The sequence below is a fragment of the Vigna umbellata genome, chromosome 5 (genome assembly GCF_029865625.1).
Source record: "Vigna umbellata cultivar VRB3 chromosome 5, Vumbellata_1.0, whole genome shotgun sequence".
In the NCBI taxonomy this organism is placed as follows: Eukaryota; Viridiplantae; Streptophyta; class Magnoliopsida; order Fabales; family Fabaceae; genus Vigna; species Vigna umbellata.
In genome coordinates this window covers 31504152-31521609 of record NC_142169.1, presented here as the reverse complement: position 1 = coordinate 31521609, position 17458 = coordinate 31504152, and the positions used below count along the sequence as shown (strand labels likewise).

Here is a 17458-nt window from a genome sequence, read left to right as displayed (position 1 = left end):
GGGAAAGCTATTGACTTTGCGTTGTGTGTTTGTTATTGGAAGTGTCATTGAATCGCTAAAAGAAGTTTTAATCAGAACACAGCAAAGACGTTGAGGGATGAGATATGCATAGCAAAATCTTTACACGGTCAGAAAAATATGTGTGGAAGAAAGAATATTTGTTCTGGAATTTTATTAAAAAGGTATGCTTTTACAATTTGTATTCCTTAATTTAATTATTGTATATTTCGTGTGGGGGCAAAAGCTTTGCGCTGGTCAGTATATCGTAATCGGGTTTTGTCATCCTAAGATAGCTTATGATAAAATTTCAAAATAATAATTATACATAAATGTTAAATACCAATCTAATAATATCTGTTACCATCGTTTTTAAAACATCACCATGAATATATTTAAATATTGAATAGTGTTATTATATTATTAAAATATAATAAAAGTGTCTGTTACAATATTAAAGAAAGCATTCTTATAGTATAGTATGATCTTATGAGAGTGCAACTTTTCCTATTTCTATACTTACATTTTATTCGTTATAGAGTGAGCTTGCTAATTGTTTTAGAATAGTCAAATCGTCATTTCAATACATGTTTAATGGTTGTGATATAATCTACGCTCATAAATAAAGTATTAAAAAAAATATATAAAATCGTCCTTGGGCTTTATAAAGGTCTTAAAATTTATTTATATATATCTTAAATGAATGTTAAAAACAAAAGTAATGAGTTTAAATTTGAATATACATGTTTTCTTTAAATATGAGAACTAAAATTTACATAAGTTTAAAAGCAAACAATGTCAAATTTTTTTAGATAAATCAAAGGTAAAGGAAAGGACAAAAATATATTTAACTTTTAATTATTTTTTCTTTATAAAACATATCTAAAGAATAAAATATCATAAAATTATTTTAACTTTATTATAATATATTCATTAAAAAAATTATCTAATAAAAGTTATTTAAAACAATGTCAAATTTTTTCAGATGAAAAATAAACAATTTTCATGGATAAAAACATATTTAACTTTTAATTGTTTTTTCTTTATAAAACATATCTAACGATTAAAATATTAGAAAATGATTTAAATTTTATTATGATATATTCAATGAAAAAAGTTTATCCAATAAAAATTAAAACGCTTGAAGAATTATACTGTTATCTTCGAATGCATGCTTTGTCTTAGCATAAGTTAGTGAAGAAGTGTATATATTTATTTTTCCAAAACAGTAGAACCCGAAGCGTGTGCACAAGGCTCGAAAACTGAACTACCATTACTAAGCCACTGAGAGAGCACGAGACTATATATAGTGTGAATTCCCGCCACGCTCGAGAAACAATTCCCGCCACCGCTACCACCACCGCCGCTTTTTATGTTACCATAACCCTTCCCTCTCTGCTCTCTGCAACACTTACAACACATAGATGGGTCCTTCTCGTCGCAACAGCAATGGTCGATCACCGCTCGTCAATCAACAGCGTCAAATCACTTCGTTTTTCACCAAATCCCCGTCCCCCTCTCCCACTCTGGCCAAAACCAACCAAAAGCCAAACCCTAACCACGATTCAGATCCTAATCCTAGCCCCAGTTCCACGACTCTCACTCCCTCACCTCTCAATCCCAAGCCGAACAAATCCCTTCTTGTAATCGGCGCTTCCGTTTCTCCACCCTCTGCTTCGTCTTCTCTCTATGGCCAAGAAGTCGTTGGCCGAAGGGTTAAGGTTTATTGGCCGTTAGACAAAGCCTGGTACGAAGGTTCCATCAAATCCTTTGATAAAAACACCTCCAAGCACGTGATTCGTTACTTAGATGACGAAGAAGAATCGCTCATCCTGGCCGAGGAGAAAATCGAGTGGCTCCACGAGTCCTCTACGAAGAAACTTAAACGTTTGCGTCGCGGATTCCCCGACATCAGGAAGATGGAGATTGATGATGAAGAATTAAAAGAAGGAAGTAATAAAGGAGAAAAAGAAGAAGAACATGATAATGTTAACGATGATGATGATGATTCCAATGACGAGGATTGGGGGAAGAATGCTGCATCATTGGAGGATGCTGGGGATGGGGAAGAAGATACGGATTTAGAGGACGAGGACGAAGAGGACGTAGCAGGAACTGCTAAAGGAAAAAAGGTTGAGGCTAAAAAGCGGAAACTAAATGCAACGGATAAACTAGAGCCTGCGAAAAAGAGCAAGAGTGGAGTGGAAGTTTGTAAAGGGAGTTTCAAGCTCTCAGTGTTGGAGCCTACTACTAATTTAGAGAGTAAGTGACTTAATCATTTGAAGGGAGATTTCGAGCATGGAAACTGTTTGAGTCTTCTTTTGATTAGATTTTGAACCTTTGCAACCTCATTTTCGTTACCTTTTTTGTACGGTGGCTGGGAGTGTGGGCGTAAAATATGGCAATTTTCAAATTTACGGGCAAAAATTAAGAAGCACGTGCTATTTTGGTAAATCACGCATGATGAGAAAGATTTCCTGATAAAAGGAATAAAGCAAAAGGAAAAGCAATAAATCAGTCTTGTAGTTGTTTTTTTTTTCTCCAATGACTATATTTTAATCAAGCCTTTTTTTTTCTTTACTGGCGCATTTTTCGTATGTCCTTATTCTATTGATCATGTCGCTAGCCAACTGAAATGCAGAGGTCAATACAGTTTATAATGTAAGTCCTATCTTTAAATTTTGCAGTTAAAAAGACATCTAGTGGCGCTGACAATGTTTCATTTACTGAGACCTCTGAAAGATTTGCATCTCGTGAAGCTCAGAAACTGCGCTTCCTGAAAGTGTGAGTGCCGACTATAGTGATGTATCAATTCGAGTTTTTCCATGCCAAAGTCCTCTCCTGTCCAATACGATAAATTTTTTATGCCAACTGGTTCATGTGTTTGCAGTTTATCAACTGTCAGCGTCATTTCTGTAGTCGTTTAATTTTTCGGTTTATATTATAAATTATAATTTCACGATGCTGTATTTTTATATGGTATTGGTACAGAGACCGCAAGGATGCCAAGCGAAGAAGAGCAGGGGATGAAAATTATGATTCAAGAACTCTCTACTTACCTCCGGATTTCTTAAAGAATTTGTCAGAGGGTCAGGTAAGTTACTGCTAAATCTGTTGGGTGAAACTCTCAAATTTCGATGGCGCATGCAATTAATATGGTCATTTGACGAATGTAGAAACAATGGTGGGAGTTCAAGTCAAAGCATATGGACAAAGTGTTGTTTTTCAAGGTTAAGTTGGCTAGGTTTGTTGATGACATTAGTCCATTCCTTCCAACCAAATCAAACATTTTCTCTCCATATTTGTGGTGCAGATGGGTAAATTTTATGAGCTTTTTGAGATGGATGCACATGTAGGAGTTAAAGAGCTTGATTTGCAGTATATGAAGGTGTGGGTGAATATCTAGAATTGTGAATTTTCTTTAGAATCTCGAGGTGGTTTGCCTAAATGCTCTCTCTAAATAATGCATACTTACTGATTTATATGATTCTTTCAGGGAGACCAACCTCATTGTGGATTTCCAGAGAAGAACTTCTCAATGAACGCAGAGAAACTGGCTAGGAAGGTTTGCAACTTTGTTTTCTTATTTCATTGTTGCTACTGAACTAATTCACATGTATAACGAGCCAGCCACCATGCTACTAGGGAGAAACTTACTAAGTTACCTTGGTTGGACAGGGTTATCGTGTTCTTGTTGTGGAGCAGACTGAAACACCTGATCAGCTGGAGCTTCGTCGTAAGGAGAAGGGCTCTAAAGATAAGGTATGATTTACTGTAACCAGAGACTGTTTTTATTTGTTGTTAATTTTAATTCTTCCTTATAGTATGTGTTGATGAAATTTTTTACAGAGTTACTTTTCTCATTAACCCCAGTTTTGATAGAGGAATATTTGTCACTTAACTTTGATGATCTTTCTTTCTAGGTTGTAAGGCGTGAGATATGTGCAGTGGTAACAAAAGGTACATTAACGGATGGGGAGTTGCTGTCTGCAAACCCTGAAGCTGCATATTTAATGGCCCTAACTGAGCATCATGAGAAACTTCCAAATGAAATTTCAGAGCGTACGTATGGTGTTTGTATAGTTGATGTTGCCACGAGTAGAGTCATTCTTGGACAGGTATGAATTTCTACATTCATTTAAATTCGCTGCCTAAATTTTATACTGCATAACCTTGTTCCAGATTGTGGATGACATCTGCAAAATGCCATCTACCTGTGAACTGTATAATTCTTCTACCTAAATTGGAATTGAAATAGATTGAGTTGGGTGGGACTGGGGGTTATATGTTGGGGATTTTAAGCTGGTAAATAGTGTGTTTGCTCATAATTTCATAATTTATTCATTTTAAAGTTTCATGAATTTATGTGGAAAATGGCCATTATATGTATGCTCCTAACATGGACGTAATTAATCTACTAACTGCTGATTATCACTTAAGTAAAAGAAGAGTTGACTTCTCTGTATCGCAGTTTAAGGACGACTTGGACTGCAGTGCCTTGTGCTCTATCTTGTCTGAGATCAGGCCTGTTGAAATTGTTAAACCCGCCAAACAACTCAGTGCTGAAACGGAGAGAGCTCTGCTGAAGCATACCAGAAATCCTTTAGTGAATGAATTAATTCCAGGTGTGGAATTCTGGGATGCCGGCAAAACTCGGGATCAATTGAAGCAAATTTATAGGAACGCTAATGATGTTAGTGTTGAAGATAACGGGTTAGACTGCCTGCCAAATGTTTTACAGGAGCTGGTGAAAACAGGTGACAACAGTATAAGTGCACTTTCAGCACTAGGTGGTGCACTCTATTATCTGAAGCAGGCTTTTCTAGATGAGAGGTTGCTTAGATTTGCACAGTTTGAGTTACTTCCGCATTCTGGTTTTGATGATCTAGCTTCAAAACACTACATGGTTCTTGATGTGGCTGCCTTGGAGAATCTTGAGATTTTTGAGAATAGCAGGAATGGTGGTTCTTCTGGGTATGTTTATCATATGGTTATCCATTACCTTTCTGTTTTAGACAAGATGGGTAAGTAATGTGTTTATGTTACTGAAATAATGGTACTTCTTGTAGCACACTCTATGCGCAACTAAACCAATGTGTTACTGCATTTGGAAAGAGATTGCTAAAGACATGGCTTGCAAGACCGTTATGTAATGTGGAGTCCATTAAGGAACGCCAGGAAGCTGTTGCAGGTTTGAAGGTAGGTAGACTATGTATTTTTCCCCTGATTCTGATAGTCCTTAAGGATAAAAGTGAAATTTGCAAGGGGGCTGTTGCTACATCATCCAGTTAAGAAGGGCTATAAACTGTTGGTTTTTGTTTTATGTTAACTATACTTTATTCATGTTCATAATTTTTTGGTATTGCCTTTCAGTTTGTCCCACTTTTGGATATCAACTTTTAACTTTTAGTATATCTCTTTTTGGACTAATATTTCTAGCAGTAGTCATGCGATATTGTCGTCATTTGAAATAAATCCAAACACACTTGCTATATTTATTTGTTTTTATGGTTTAATTAATTAGTAACCTCTTCTTTCCTTGGGAAGCATACCCATCTTGTTCTATGTAGGCCTCAGGTCAAACAGTTTACTTGATTTGCTGTGTTCAATAATATATATGGGGGTATTTTGAGCTCGTTTAAATTGTGCTTTTCTATTTATGTTGCTTTTGAAGTGATGTGGATAGAGGTTGGATGTTGTGTGTGGGATTGGCATGATTACATCTACTAGATTTTATATATGTGGCTAGGTTAAGCAGGTGATAATAATCAGATGGAGAACCGATGCATAATACTGATTATTATTTATATATGATATGCTATTTAGGGAGTTAACCTACCATCTGCTCTAGAATTTCGTGGAGCATTATCCAAGCTACCTGACATGGAGAGATTGCTTGCACGCATATTTTGCTCTAGGTAAAAACTATTGTGCAACAACCACATGTGATATTTATTTAGACCATACTGATTGTCACCAGCTTCTAATGTAATGAAGTATATATGCACCTTGGTTTTCTTGAATGCAGTGAAGCTAGTGGAAGGAATGCTAATAAAGTTATTCTATATGAGGATGCAGCTAAGAAGCAAGTACAGGAGTTCATTGCAGCTCTCCGTGGCTGTGAACAGATGCTAGAAGCATGCTCTTCGCTTGGTGTCATTTTGAATGATGTCCAATCTAGACAACTTCATCATCTGTTAACACCGGGTATGCTGGTCTCAAATATGTCATTAAATTTTTTTGTTGCTGCTTTTTGATTTATTGAATGCTATTAAGTGCAGGTAAAGGTCTTCCTGATGTTCGTATGGAACTTAATCATTTCAAGGAGGCTTTTGATTGGGTGGAAGCCAATAGCTCAGGGCGTATAATACCTCGTGAAGGAGTCGACACAGAGTATGCCTCAGCCTGTAAGACGGTTAAAGAGATTGAGTCCACTTTGTTGAAGCATCTCAAGAAGCAAAGAGAACTACTTGGAGACACATCAGTGAGAACTTTACCTGAAACAATTGGAGTTTTAATATTTTTATATTGCATAAAATCAAATGTTGTGTTAGGATATAGGATGATAGGTTTAGGATAGAAGCCGAACGGTAACGGGGGACAACCGAACGGTATCAACAAGAGAGACCGAGCGGTAGCGATAACAGGCTGAGCGGTTAAGGGGGTAGAGGTTTCTGTTGAATAGGGGAGCGTGTCAGCGCTGCTTTAAATAGAGCTCCTGTAACTCTGTGTGGGGCATTGAATGATTTTGTGTAAAGTCAGGTCTTTAGCCTGTAGAGAGAGGTTATGCTCTCAACCAGGGAGGTTATGCTGCCAACCCATTCATTGTACAGTGCCTATTCGTTCTGAAATAAGAGAATCATTTCATTCATCTTTGTATTCTGTTGTGTGAGAGTGTGTTTGGTTAGGTTTCAGACATAAAAACCTAACAATTTGGTCCGATGTGCCGTTTTGAGAAACTATCGGATCATCCAGAGCGTCGCCGTATCAAATGGAGAACTTGCGGTGATCCTTAAGAGAGGGGTGCCAGATCAAGAAAGGATCAAGACGTTATCAAGAAACTGCCGGATCAAAATTGGGTGTAAAGCGAAGATGGAAGGAAGCATAGAGGGACGATTGGAGGCTCTGGAGATTACGATGGAAGGGATGAAGGCGGAATCTGCCGTAGTATGCCGAGACTTGCAAGAAATAATGAGGATGATGGGGGCGCGGGCTCACAACAACGAAGGACAATCAGGTGGAAGTCAGGCTTCCGTAAACGGGAACCAACAACGGTGCAAGGAGGATATTGGAGAGAGAGTGGGTGGCGATCATGGTGGGACCCGAACCCACGATCACGGTGGCGATCACCAGGAGGTACAAAGTAATTGGAGGAAAAGGGTGGTCTTACCCACGTTCGAAAGGCTGGAACCTCTCAATTGGATCAATCGGGCAGAACGATTTTTCGATATTCAGAAAGTGGCAGAGGAAGAGAAGGCGGAACTCGCGTACATAAGCATGGAGGGCATCGATGGGTACTAATTCAAGTTTTATAAAGAAAAGGCCAAGAATCGTTCTTGGGAGGGTCTTAAAGCAGCCATGATTGGCCGGTTTGGAGGTGGATTTCGGGGGATGGTGTTTGAACGATTGGCGACGCTGCGACAGGAGGACACCGTGGAAGATTATGTCCGACAGTTTTGAGATATTGGTGAGGCAAGCCCGTGGCATATCGAAGGAGCAGGTTCAAATTCACGATTTGCAAGAGCTGACAATGCCAATGAGAATTGCGACAGACGTGGAGGACACAATGCGTGGAGCAAAAGGGGGAAGTTGGAATGCAACCAAGAATTCACAATCTTGGGAACGAGTGATCGGGGAAGTAACAAGAAACGAGATCAGTCGCCCTAATCCGAGTTGACCGAGCGGGGCAAAAAGTGTAGGATCGGTGAGAAGAGAAGAAGTCGCAACGAGTGCCAACACTGGACCGAACGGTAACGGGGGACCGAACGGTATGGGCGGGAGCGACAACAGAAGCTGAACGGTCAGGAACCTACCCTATCCTGAGTTCTTGAAGAGAAAAGAAGAGGGGCGATGTTTTCAATATGGGGGACCATTCGCGCCCGATCACCATTGTTCAAAAAGGAGCCTGCGGGTGATACTCTTAGCAGAGGATGAAGAAGACGATGAAGAGGAGGATTTGCCACCACCCAAGCCTCTTGACTTGAATTGGAGGGCATAGCTAGTGTGCGCCCTTCATATTGTAAACACGATGAGGAAGAGGAGCCATGGAGATCAAGCTTCCCGGTTCCAACCTTGACGACAAGGTTGTTCGGTAGCGGGGTGTAATGTTAGAATATAGGATGATAGGTTTAGGATAGAAGCCGAACGGTAACGGGGGACTACTGAACGGTATCAATAGGAGAGACCGAGCGGTAGCGATAACAGGCCAAGCGGTTAAGGGGGTAGAGGTTTTTGTTGAATAGGGGAGCGTGTCAGAGCTGCTTTAAATAGAGCTCCTGTAACTCTGTATGGGACATTGAGTGATTTTGTGTAAAGTCAAGTCTTTAGCCTGTAGAGAGAGGTTATGCTCTCAACCAGGGAGGTTATGCTCCCAACCGATTCATTGTACCGTGCCTATTCGTTCTGAAATAAGAGAATTCTTTCATTCATCTTTGTATTCTGTTGTGTGAGAGTGTGTTTGGTTAGGCTTCAGACATAGAAACCTAACATGTTGAATGTTCTTATATATTTATTTCAGATTGCTTACGTCAATGTTGGAAAGGATGTGTACCTAATGGAAGTGCCAGAAAGTTTGTCTAGGAATATTCCTCGGGATTATGAATTGCGTTCATCCAGAAAAGTAAGTAGACAAACAGTGCTCCGAAAATTTCATCTCAATTGCAGAAATATCTATTTGATTTCTATAATAATATTTTGTTGTTTGTTGGCTTTACTTGTAAATAATCCTGCATATTGGTTTCCCGATTTATCTTTGTACATTGTATTTATGTTGCATCAACAATGATAAAGAAATTAATTCCCATGAAATTGTTGGTTAGTCATTGATACATTATTATCTGCACTGCAGGTACGTCTGTCAATATAAAGAGATTTTTTCTCTTATTTTTTTCGCATGATACATGCAGGGTTTCTTTAGGTACTGGACTCCAGATATTAAAATTTATTTAAAAGAACTCTCCCAAGCTGAATTGGAAAAGGAGTCCTTGTTGAAAAATACATTGCAGAGACTGATTGGGCGCTTTTGTGAAAACCACACGGAGTGGAAGCAGTTGGTCTCTGCAACTGCAGGTACATATTGTGGTCCTTTCACAAGATGGATTTCCCATGTTGCATTTAATTAGAAAAGCAAAAGCTTTTCTTTTGTATGGCTTAAACTACATTCACATGTTGCAGAACTGGATCTGTTGATCAGTTTAGCAATAGCTGGTGACTACTATGAAGGACCAACATGCACACCAGCTTTCGTTGGTGCATTATGTACTAAAGGAGCTCCTTACCTCCATGCTAAAAGTTTGGGGCACCCTGTCCTCAGGAGTGATACCCTAGGCAAGGGTGCGTTTGTTCCCAATGACATAACCATTGGTGGTTCGGATCAAGCCAGCTTTATCCTTCTAACAGGTCCTAACATGGGTGGGAAGTCAACTCTTCTTCGTCAGGTTTGCTTGACTGTGATTTTGGCCCAGGTGAAACTTTTAAGTCATTTTCAGATTATATATTAATTGCCATTTTTTTTTGTAAATGTGTGTGGGTGGGGGTGTAGAACTGTTGGTCTTGCTCTTTGATTCATCTTTAAAGCCAAATTTGGCCTTGCCCTTTGACTCATCTTAAATAAGCCCGATTTTAATCTGTGGAGTACACTTTTAATTTCGTATGCAGGTAGGAGCTGATGTCCCAGCAGAAAGCTTTGATTTGTCACCTGTTGATCGGATTTTTGTTCGAATGGGGGCCAAAGATAATATAATGGCTGGCCAAAGTACATTTTTAACTGAGCTTTCAGAAACTGCAACGATGCTGGTGAGATGTCTCTTTGACTATCAATTTGTATTACTTTTTATTTTGGTGAAGCAGGTCTATAAAAATAGGCTGCTTATAAGACTGAAAGTTATTTCAAGCATTGTTTCTTGTTTGATAAGTACTAGCGACATATTCTTTCTGTTGGTTAAAATTTATTGAAAAACCAATTTTTGGTTGGGTTCACGTTTTTCACGAGTCTAAATTATTAATTTTTTTAATAAATTGTAGTCAATAGTATGTTTTTGGAAGAGTTGATTGCTAGCACTTTTCTTTTGAATATGAACAAATGATGTGGTTTATGGTATAGTTTTTTTTTCCTCTAAAATGTAAGAAGCAATAACACAGCATTGAGGAGGCAAACTTTTGTCTCTCTTTTCTTTAGAGCTCACTCATTTTTATAATGTTTCATCTGCAATAGATTAGTTAGTTGTGTTTAATTCAGAAAGCTCTTTATGCCCTTTTATTTTGTTATGCACATTACAGATGTATACAGATTAATCTGATCCTTTTGAAACATTGTTTCTTTCTAAATAAGTACTTTTGATGGTGAGTGTAGTCATCAGCCACTCGTAACTCATTGGTGGCTCTGGATGAGCTTGGGCGTGGGACTGCAACTTCTGATGGACAAGCAATTGCGTAAGTGTTTATTTTGGGATTAGTTGGACATGTTTTTGTCTCGCATGGTTTCATTATTCTTCATTGAATTTCTAGTGAGGCCTTCTCAGATTCGGCCTTTTGTATTTCAAATATTTGACAGGGAATCAGTATTAGAACATTTTGTGCGGAAGGTGCAGTGTCGTGGATTGTTTTCTACCCATTATCATCGATTAGCTGTAGATTATCTCAACGATCCCAAGGTATTTCTAGTTTTTTTATCCAGAATAATCATCAGTGTTAGTTAAATTGAATTTATGGTCCTATGCTTGTAAGAAACTATTTTAATCTCAATTTTCTTAGTTTATTTAATTGGCCATAAATGATTGCAAGTCATGACAATATTTAGATGTGGTATCCTAAAGAAAGTTTACGTTGTGGTGTAGAGACTGTTCCACCTGCTTTTGGGCAGTTTTATTTATGAAAAATCGTATCTCTGAAAATGCTTTTTTGTGCTTGTAAAGGTCTGTCTCAGTCACATGGCATGCCAAGTTGGTGATGGAATTGCAGGTTTAGACGAAGTCACCTTTCTTTACAGGCTAACGCCTGGTGCTTGCCCCAAGAGCTATGGTGTTAACGTTGCTCGGATAGCTGGTACGTTTTTGTTGTTTTGAAATATAGTAAACATGGATTGTGCTCCTCTATAGTGAGTGGTATACTTTCAGAGGGTAAACTAATATCCTCGTAGTTATAACACCTGAATTGTATTTGATAACGATTTCAACCAATAATTTCCAATCAACAGTTATATCCTTGCACTTGCCCCTCTAAAGTGCACTAAATTTAGAGGAGACAAACCTGCTTTGGTTGTCAGCATGTTCTCATCCAACATGGGCAGTTCACTAATTGTTGGTTCGTTGACTTTTAAGCTTTAAACATAAAGTTGAACTATAAGGTTGGTTTAGTAGTAAAAGTTGGAAGAGTGGGAGAGATTGTGGGTTCAATTTTTCCACTAATATTTGGAAATCATAAGATTGGTTTGAAAGGTTTGAAAGGGAGAATAAGAGAGGCTGTAGATTTAACTCTTCCACTAACATAACATTTGCAGATAAAAAAAATATATTATCAAAATAAGTTGTGTCTATACATGACTTTTGGATCGTACTGGAAAACTGTTAAATCAGTGTGTTGATTATTAACAAATGTGCTATGCCGTATTTTATCATGAAGCAAAATAATTTTATTTCAGGACTTCCAACTTCTGTGCTTCAGAAAGCTGCTTCCAAATCTAGAGAATTTGAGGCCAGTTATGGTAAATGTAGAAAGGTGTCTTCTGAAACAAACTCTCCCAATAAAAACTGGGTTGACGAGATAGCAGCTATCATACGAAAATTGACCGAAATGGCCACCAATTTGAGTTGCCAGGAAACCCTTTGCGTTGGTTCCCTGAGGGAACTTCAGGACAAAGCACGAGAATCGATGCAGCGGCGATGTTAAACTAATTTAAGGAGATAGTTCATTCGTTAGAGAAGTAAGCATGCTTCTATGGCCGTATTCTCCGTTATTATCATTCCGAATTACGGCCGAGTTTTGCCTTGTGTGTTGGTTGTCTAACATTTCTGTTTTGCAGTGTAGCACTTGTATATATTTGCACGTGAAGTGTCCGATACGAGTTCGATTAATTAGGCTGTTCCATTGTACATATTTAGCATCTATCTAATTGAGTTTCTTTATCTAATACAAATGAGAGCTTGGGTTTTCCTTCTATCAAGTGATTAATACTTTTTACAGTTTAATTATTATTCCTTTGATTTCGTAGTTGAATAAGTTTTATAGTTTAATTTCTACAACTAGTTACTATATTTTAAGTTTAAATTAAAAATAAAACTAATGTTTTGAATGAGATTGAAATGAAAAATCTGAAGATTTAAATAAATATTCTTTAAATATAAGAATTGAAAAAGTTACATCTGTATGATAAATGTTATTAAACTTTTTCTATGATATGTACCGGGATCGGACGCCCAAAGGACCTACCTAGTACTTTACTGGTCTTGGGCGGGGGTAAGGGAATGTGCATTCCGTTCTGAATTCCATTATCTCAAATTGTGGCGCAAAATGTTATTTGACGAGCATCACATAATGCCCTTCTTATACAGTAAACAAATAATCTATGAATGTCTTAAATTTACATTATGACGTATCTCATCTTCATCGTCAGAATCCTGATACTGCTCACTACTGTTCTGAATGGCTCCAACAATCTTAATAACTATGTACATAGGTATAATAATTCCGCTAGCCTTTAATATAATGACCTGCATAAAAATGGTATATTAACCTTCATTAGTTTAGCTGTCCGTAAGGGAAAATCGTAAATATTTATTTTCCATTTTATGTTTAAAACAGGAAAGTACTTACAGTAAGTAGAGTAAATGGGTAATCTTGCGTTCCATTTGAAAGCACTGCGAAAAAATGTCTTACTAGCAAGACAATTGTAAACTGCAGAGAAAAGGTATAGCTAGTTATTTTTCAGCATGTTTACGCGTTAACAAATAAATGAGTCACGTACAAGACAACCACATGAAAGAGATAATGTTGATTTCAACTCTTGGGGCGGCCATGCGTTGCCCAATTCAACGCAACTGGCAATGCAGTTGGCAATAGCAGAAGTGAGTCTGAGTCCACTCTGACTCGTTGCTTTTCACAACTTCACCCAACTTTATTTTATTCTTAATTAATTATTTTTTATTTCACAGCACAAGCAACCATTCTGTTGCTTTGGCTAATATTCATTCAGAAGTAGAACGCGTGAAAAGAAAAAAAGCTAATAAGATAATGCTTACAGCTATTGCAAGGGATCGACAGCAAGACGCGCTTCTGTCACCGCCTGAACTGCATTCCGAGTAATCGCTTTCCACTGCAACTCCTTCAACCGTTATCTCTGTTCTTTCGTTTGACTCTTCTTCTTCCTCCCTTTAAAAGTACATTATTTTAATAATAACACTAATCATATAAAACAGCTTTTCTATACAACAGTTTTTATTCCTTGCTCCCTCTCACGTAGCCAAGCGATATGAAAATTCTTTATTAAGTACTTAATAATTAGTTATAAGATCACTTTGATTGAATCGGACGCGGGAAATATACATATTATATTATAAAAAAAAGGTACCTAATGGACATTGCTTCATCATTTATCTTAGACTTCTTGGGTGGAGCTGAATATCCGGGTTCATATTGCTGCAAAAACAAAACTAATATCAATCTGTATACTCAATCACACAATGCCCTTTTTAGATAAATAAGCAATTATGCAATAAGTGGGTCTCGGTTCATTGAATGTATGATAAAACAATTTTCCAACCCCACTTTCCTACAATATGTCAAATGAAATCGAAGATTCAAAAAGACAAATAAGTGAAACTTCGTCTTTTGGAGAAACAGATAGGTGTTGATATAGAAATAGTATACTAATCGGGAGAGACTTCAATATTGAGCAAAGTTAAGCAAAAGACAAAAACAAAAGCAACCGCAGATTGAAAATAAACAAAAAGGGGAAAGGAAGAAAGAAAGGAACTTATTATCGTTTCTATGTCAAAATCAGATAAGGAAGCGCACCCAATCACCATAACAAGGACACCAAATATTAGGTACACTCCGATAACTCTCTTTCTTCCTTCTTTTTTCTAAACAAAAAATTGATTGCCACCAAGAAATCAATTTTCAATATAGTTTACTAAACCAACATGAAATTAACGCTACGAACAGAGCGCAAAACTAAAAATAAAAAAAGTGAAAATTGAATGACCAAAGTTCATACCTGGAGACATATTTCACAGGTTGTATTTCCTTTCTCGTTGCACCATCTTTGTATGCAATCTCTATGAGCAAACTGCGCAACGAAAACGCAGTTATTAATCAGAATTAAAAAAAAAAAAAAAAACTCGCCTGAAGCATAATAAGCTATTAAAGAAAAGGTGTTTAAGATTAAGAAGTTATGTATTTTGTATTTACCTTAACGGTTCCAGAACAAGCACAAGGTGCTTCCAAGGTTTCTATGCTTTCAAACTCCTCTTCATGACAAATTCTACAGCGAGGAATCCCAGAAAGCAGTTTCAAATCATCGACTAACAAAACAACCTCTGCCATATATTTCACACCCAGTAGCGATCTCTGTTTCTTCAAATTTCAGCCTTTGTTTTCAAATTCTGTCGGGTACTCTGTTTTTTCGTTTTCCTTTCTACGCTCTCTTTCTCAGTCTTCTCAGGAATCTCAGAGTTTATATACGAAAGAAAAAACAAAGACATTTCCCATTTTACCCCTATTTTTAATTCTGGAAGAAAAAAACTAATGGCCTAATTTTCAAACGAACCAAACCACGAAGGCTAGCTTTGACCTTAAAAACTTGGCAAAAAAGGGTCTTGCTTGCAGCTTAGGATCAAACAAAAAGATTCTCTAATTTCCATTAGGTTGGTTTGTTTGAAGTAGTAAAAATTGTTGAACAACCAAGCATTTAATCAGATTCCTTGCTTACAATAAATAAATAAAATTGTCTTAATCTGTGGCAAATTGGGAAAGAGGAAAAAAGAGAGGAAAGAAATGTATATTTTTTCTACTCTTTAGTAAGGAAAGCATATCTAAGATTGAAACAGAGGCTATCATATCAGAAGATACCCCATTTTGTTTTCTCCAATAGAAATTATTTAAATTTATATTTAAGCCTATCTAGTATTACATATACCCAGTGACATTTTAGATTATGTTTCATTTATTAGGTGATCTCTTCAATCTTCCAGTGTTTGGTCAGATATGCATGCGTTGACAATAAATCTGAAATCCCAATGTGCACCAATCAAGAATGTTATGTTCTTTTTATCATTTTTCTTTTCTTCCTATTTCGTTGTTGCAATCAATAAAGTAGAGAGTTAGAAATGGAAAATTGTCCTAGATTTAGTTGTTATTACCAACTTAATAATTCATGATATTGAGTAATTCTCAAAATTCTTACCCATCAACTGATTCGATTATCGGTTAAAAAGTGGTTGCATTTTAACATTTTTTAACGTTAGGTTGCACGTCCTATTTCACTAAAACTAAATATACACCAAAATATCGATGATTCCACCCATCCCTTCAAAAAAAAAAAATGTATGGGTATGGTTTCAATTTAATGAAGGGTTTAAAAAAAACAAAAACAAAAACAAAGAATGAAACATCCTTTGTACCTTTCTATTTGCATATCCCTGGATGGGAGGGAAGGGGGCACCATTGCAAATTATTGCATCTATCAAACCAAAATTTATGACACTAACATCACCAAACCAGGTTTAAATCTGGGACCTATGATTCTTCACCAACGGTAACAAACGTTCAAAACAAACTGAAATTTGAAATCATGGGTCCCTCTTTTTAGTTATGCCGATCACAAACAAAAGCCCACGCCATACCCACCATAATGCATCATGCTGCTCCTCCTTTACACGCCAAGCTCTTTATTCTCTTAGAATCTTTGGGTTTTTTTAGGTAATCAATAGTATCAAATGGATAACAATGTTATCAAATGATTTATTTATGTTCTTGTATTTCATAATAATATGTGGAGAAATACGTAAACGAGACCTACATACGTGTCTGACATGAAAATGAGATCCTATAATAATTATTAATTTTTGTATGAATGCAATCGCCCTTCACAAAACTGATTTCAAATTTGTCTGCTGTGAGTGAAGAAAAGAAAAAGGCACGCTATTTAATTAGTTTCGTATCGTATGCAAGGAAGCTGACGCACGTGCTTATCCTCTCTCGTGTTCGTTCTTATCGTTTCCTTCGAAAATGTTTCTGGACTTATCCAACAATTATGAGCAATCCTTGTCATTTAGAAGATTCACAACACACAAATCACAAGTAATAGGGATTCAGTTTGCACTTTCCTATGTAAGCTTTTCTACAAGCAAGTGGTCGGCACTAAGTTGCGCCTGTGGGGACAGTCACCTTCCATTGAGAAAAGAGGACCTTATCTATCCAACATAAATTTCTAATTTGGCACCTAATATTTTCCCATTACCTATTTCCACCTACAACAAGTAACACACCCAATACCACTAAATGGGGTCTCCAATTAAACTTCCATGCTAATTTTTAATTTTACAGTTCATGAATTGTACCTTATAACAGTTAGTCTGATTTATGTATATAGAAGTTGGGAGATATTTGGTGGTGGTTTGATAATGAAGTTTGATCCGTACCGTTAGATGAAGGTAATGGTGTCACTGTCGAGTTGTGTTTAAGCTAAGTGTTTTTGTGAAATAACTAACTAAAGAATGTGCTCTAATAGAGGGCAAAGCAATGGGTCACCCAAAGAGTATGTAAGTCTAACTCTTTTGATAAGAAATGCAAACTAGAAAGGTGTCCTTAGTTGTTGAATGCCGATGTCTTAGCTTCAAAGTTCATGCATTTCTATGGATAATATCATTCATATAATAAGATTAAAAAAAAAGTAGATAAGATGGAATATTTTTGGATAAATGGTCCATAATAATATGATATAATTAATATAACATAAAAAGCATTTTCTCTTGTCACCGATTAACATTAGCCTATTCCCGTTTGTGTATGGGGGCTAATGTCGAAATTCCGTTGGTCCAGTTGTCTTTGGGCTATTGTTTCGAACTTTCATTTCATTTTACTGATTCCGACTCTTTACATCTATGTTACTGAAAAAGACCTTTGTAGAACATCTACAGTCAGAAGTTTTGTAAATAAAATTGTTAATTTAAGTGTAATGACATCACATCACTCATAATTAACTCACGTCGTACTCTTATAAGTAAGTCATAGTTTACTCTTTTAC

The 17458-nt window shown here is 36.9% G+C and overlaps 2 protein-coding genes across 3 annotated transcripts; one reads left to right on the top strand and one right to left on the bottom strand.

The window, feature by feature from the left end:
- The first annotated feature begins 1237 nt into the window (after positions 1-1237).
- On the top strand, positions 1238-12372 carry MSH6 (MUTS homolog 6). Of its 2 annotated transcripts, XM_088116598.1 has the most exons (22): positions 1238-2259; positions 2685-2781; positions 2989-3091; positions 3174-3227; positions 3311-3385; positions 3494-3562; positions 3676-3759; positions 3921-4115; positions 4469-4971; positions 5067-5196; positions 5824-5915; positions 6026-6204; positions 6279-6481; positions 8735-8836; positions 9123-9285; positions 9391-9680; positions 9874-10011; positions 10568-10647; positions 10769-10868; positions 11130-11259; positions 11855-12136; positions 12236-12372. In XM_088116598.1, the coding sequence occupies exons 1-21, from the start codon at positions 1422-1424 to the stop codon at positions 12100-12102; spliced, it is 3873 nt and encodes a 1290-aa protein (XP_087972724.1). In that variant the 5' UTR covers positions 1238-1421; the 3' UTR covers positions 12103-12136; positions 12236-12372. The 2 variants fall into 2 exon arrangements, with proteins under 2 accessions (XP_087972724.1, XP_087972723.1); XM_088116597.1 differs by having other exon boundaries at positions 11855-12372.
- Positions 12373-12531: 159 nt separating this feature from the next.
- LOC124822982 (uncharacterized) lies at positions 12532-14881 on the bottom strand. The gene is made up of 6 exons (XM_088116795.1): positions 14623-14881; positions 14429-14500; positions 13781-13848; positions 13452-13581; positions 13027-13107; positions 12532-12923 (listed from the first exon to the last, which is right to left on the bottom strand). Exons 1-6 carry the CDS (start codon positions 14755-14757, stop codon positions 12777-12779), a joined length of 633 nt encoding a protein of 210 aa, XP_087972921.1. The 5' UTR covers positions 14758-14881; the 3' UTR covers positions 12532-12776.
- Between the last annotated feature and the right edge of the window lie 2577 nt (positions 14882-17458).

Bases quoted from the DNA above. Each gene is read 5' to 3' on its own strand.
- MSH6 (XM_088116598.1), top strand. From the start codon at position 1,422: ATGGGTCCTTCTCGTCGCAACAGCAATGGTCGATCACCGCTCGTCAAT. The intron at 4,972-5,066 runs GTATGTTTATCA...TACTTCTTGTAG, and splicing joins AGGAATGGTGGTTCTTCTGG to CACACTCTATGCGCAACTAA. The intron at 8,837-9,122 runs GTAAGTAGACAA...TGATACATGCAG, and splicing joins AATTGCGTTCATCCAGAAAA to GGTTTCTTTAGGTACTGGAC.
- LOC124822982 (XM_088116795.1), bottom strand. From the start codon at position 14,757: ATGGCAGAGGTTGTTTTGTTAGTCGATGATTTGAAACTGCTTTCTGGG. The intron at 14,501-14,622 runs GTAAATACAAAA...TTCGTTGCGCAG, and splicing joins CTTGTTCTGGAACCGTTAAG to TTTGCTCATAGAGATTGCAT. The intron at 12,924-13,026 runs GTAAGTACTTTC...ATTTTTATGCAG, and splicing joins ACCCATTTACTCTACTTACT to GTCATTATATTAAAGGCTAG.